This window comes from Oxyura jamaicensis, assembly GCF_011077185.1.
Source record: "Oxyura jamaicensis isolate SHBP4307 breed ruddy duck chromosome 2 unlocalized genomic scaffold, BPBGC_Ojam_1.0 oxy2_random_OJ72133, whole genome shotgun sequence".
Lineage (NCBI taxonomy): Eukaryota > Metazoa > Chordata > Aves > Anseriformes > Anatidae > Oxyura > Oxyura jamaicensis.
In genome coordinates this window covers 1-2994 of record NW_023303469.1, presented here as the reverse complement: position 1 = coordinate 2994, position 2994 = coordinate 1, and the positions used below count along the sequence as shown (strand labels likewise).

The following is a 2994-nucleotide window of genomic DNA, read 5'->3' as shown; positions in this document are numbered from 1 at the left end:
AGGTCCTCAGATGTGGCCTAAACGTAGCCCTGGGAAGCCTGACCTGAGGTGGTATTTAGACCCCCTGGCACACATTGTGGCCATTACTTGCTGGGCCTGGTTGCAGGGAGATGGGCTCTGAGGAAAGTCAGCAGGTCACAGCTGACTTCCATCTCCTTGGCAGGGTGCTACCAGAGTCAGCTCGGTGGCTGGTGACAAAAGGCAAAATAGAAGAAGCTAAGAAGGTCCTTCAGAAGGCAGCATCCATCAACAAGCGCACCATCCCCCCGGGACTCCTTGAGCAGGTACCAAAAACAGTGTTGGGAGATGTTCATCCTCAGAGACCTGCCTCTGAGCATGGCTTAGTAGCACTCCTTGGAGCTGGACTCATCTTTCCATGAACGCTGGCATCATTTAGGGATGGGCTTTTCTTCTTTGAAGGCTACACAAGTGTTGAAGATGATCATGGGGTCCCTGCTCTGTGGTTTTCCATGCCTAAAGGCCCAAAGGGGGGGGAGTTACAGCCCCTCCCATCCCAAGGACCCTGCACTGACAAAGTGTTCATCCCAAGGAACCTCTCAGTCTCCAAACTATTGCACGGGGCAGCTACACCATAGGCAGGGGAGCCGAGCCCCATTGGGCTGCTGTCCCTCCCGCAGCAGCTTTGGGTCACAAGCCTGTCCCACTGAGCTTATCCTTTGTCTTCAGCTGGAAAAACAGCTAGCCATGAGTTTCCTTTGTCTGCTCTGACTCTCTGGCTTTCTGAATTTTGAAGCTGAAGTGTGAGACACAGACCAAGTCTGGAAGTATTCTGGATCTCTTTCGGAAGAAGCACATCCGGAAGGTGACTTTAATCATGTCGTGTGCCTGGTAAGACATTGCCTGGTTCCCTCTTTCCTAGCTTCTGGGTGAAGAAAAGAAGGTCTTGAACATTATTCATAATTGTAAATTCACCTCATGTGTTTTGGTGATGATACTGATGGTTATTGCTCTTTCTGGCTATTCTACATGAAATGCAGTTTGTGGGAAAGACTTAGTCCCAGCTTTGGCAGTCCTGTGGTACTGGTTGGGTTTTATGTCCCCTTGGAAATCCCAGGAGATTCTGAAAATTTTGTCAGTGAAGGTCAATATTGTATTTTCTCACGGCTAACAGATATGGTTGTTGCCATTCTGCTCTGTTTTCAGGTTTGTTAATAGCCTTGTTTACTATGGTCTGAGTCTGAATGTGACTAATTTTGGTCTGGACATCTACCTGACACAGCTTGCATTTGGAGCAGTGGAAATCCCAGGCCGTGCTGGTTGTATCTTCCTGCTGCAGTGGTTTGGGAGGAGGAAATCCCAGGCTGGCACCCTGCTGCTGAGTGGCCTGGTGTGTCTGATCATCACTGGCATCCCTGAAGGTGAACAACCTCTTCTTGTCTTGAGAGATCAGCTTCTGGGGCAGGGAGCTGACAGCCCAAGCACTTCCCTTGCTAGTGAAGGTCCCATCCTCCCAGTCCCACATGTCTGTCAGGGATTGAGCTGAACCTGGTGCCATGGACGCAAGAGGCTTGGTCATGTACCCACAGACCATTTTGATCAGCAAAATCAGTGTCCTGAGGCTGGCATCCAGACCAGAGTTGCTCCTAAGTCTGTGTTCAAGCACTGTTCAGTTTCAGTGGCTCCCTTCAGGCAATGTGGTTGTCACCACAAGTCCCCAGTCATCATCCCTGAGAGGTGATATCAGGCCACCCATCTCACAGCTGCTGTCTCTTCTCTTCCCCCCTCAGACCAGCCCGTGGTGATCACTGTCCTGGCCACCATCGGCAAGTTTGCCGCCTCAGCCTCCTTCTCCTCCTCCTACGTCTACTCCGCAGAGCTCTTCCCCACCGTCATCAGGTGAGGTTTCTCCAGGCTTAATGGCTTCCCTCCCACAGGGCTAGCCTCCTCACAGGAGCACAGGCTGTGGCACCCCACCGTAGCTGGCGGTGGTGGCAATGGCGGGACAAGAGCCTGGCTGGGCCCACAGGCGCGCTCAGTCCCTGGGCAGGGGCAAGAAGAAGTGGCACAACATGGCCACCATGGCTGCCCCTTACCCCTTGGCCTGTCCCCTCAGCGAGGCAGCACTTACATGGCGGAAGAAGGCAGCACGGGTGCATGCAGCTCTCCTGTGTGGCCATCCCCACCCCATGGCAAGCCCTCATTGGGGCAGAACACAGGGACATGGCACTCCACCACGGTGGTGGTAATGCCGGTGACAGGGCAGGGTGGAGGCATCATGACATGGCTGCCGGGTCTGCCCCTTGTGCTCCCCCTGTGGTGTCGCGCTGCTTCTCTGGGGGACCAAGCCCGGCCCGCACCTGCCAGTGCCCCTCGCTCCTGCAGGCAAAGCGGCGTGGGGCTGTGCTCGATGGCGGCGCGGGTGGCGGGGATCATCGCCCCACTGATCCGCCTCCTGGAGCAGTACCACCGGGCCGTCCCCATGGCCATCTTCGGCAGTGCCCCCGTGCTGGGGGGGCTGCTCTGCTTCCTGCTGCCCGAGACCCGCGGCGCTGAGCTGGTGGATGACACGAGGGGTGGCCGACCCATGGCAGAGGTGAGCCCCCACACTGCCTCCTCTTGCTCATGAGGGACAGGGGGACCACAGAAGGGCCCAAGGGAATTGCATTCTCTGGGTGTGGTGGTTTCTTTGGGGGCTTATATTGATGGGAGGGTAGGGAGTTGGGTGTCCCATTGCAGTGGAAGGGGAGGGGAAAGGGTGGTGGTAAACTGCCCCATAACACAGCCCAAAGTGGTATCTCAGTCCCAGGGCAGTCACTGCTGCCCTCCTGACCATGAAATGAAAGGACTGCAGGAGCGGAGGGTGCTTGCCCTGGATTCCCCAGCCCTCCCCAGGGAAGGGCTGATGCCTCGTAGCTGTGCTCTCCAGCTTTCAGCAGCGCGTAGCTCCCATCTCCCCGTTTCCCCACAGGGCAAGGTGGAATTGCAGCCCAGTACTTTTGTTAGGAGAAGGATGTTCGTGGGTGCTCAGAGAGT

At 55.9% G+C, this 2994-nt stretch overlaps 1 protein-coding gene across 1 annotated transcript; it reads left to right on the top strand.

Moving 5' to 3' along the window:
• The first annotated feature begins 62 nt into the window (after positions 1 to 62).
• On the top strand, positions 63 to 2696 carry LOC118157018 (solute carrier family 22 member 13-like). The gene is made up of 5 exons (XM_035311274.1): positions 63 to 284; positions 755 to 849; positions 1165 to 1379; positions 1749 to 1857; positions 2344 to 2696. The coding sequence occupies exons 1-5, from the start codon at positions 111 to 113 to the stop codon at positions 2585 to 2587; spliced, it is 837 nt and encodes a 278-aa protein (XP_035167165.1). The 5' UTR covers positions 63 to 110; the 3' UTR covers positions 2588 to 2696.
• The last annotated feature ends 298 nt before the right edge of the window (positions 2697 to 2994 follow it).

Bases quoted from the DNA above. Each gene is read 5' to 3' on its own strand.
- LOC118157018 (XM_035311274.1), top strand. From the start codon at position 111: ATGGGCTCTGAGGAAAGTCAGCAGGTCACAGCTGACTTCCATCTCCTT. The intron at 850-1,164 runs GTAAGACATTGC...CTCTGTTTTCAG, and splicing joins TTAATCATGTCGTGTGCCTG to GTTTGTTAATAGCCTTGTTT. The intron at 1,858-2,343 runs GTGAGGTTTCTC...TCGCTCCTGCAG, and splicing joins CTCTTCCCCACCGTCATCAG to GCAAAGCGGCGTGGGGCTGT.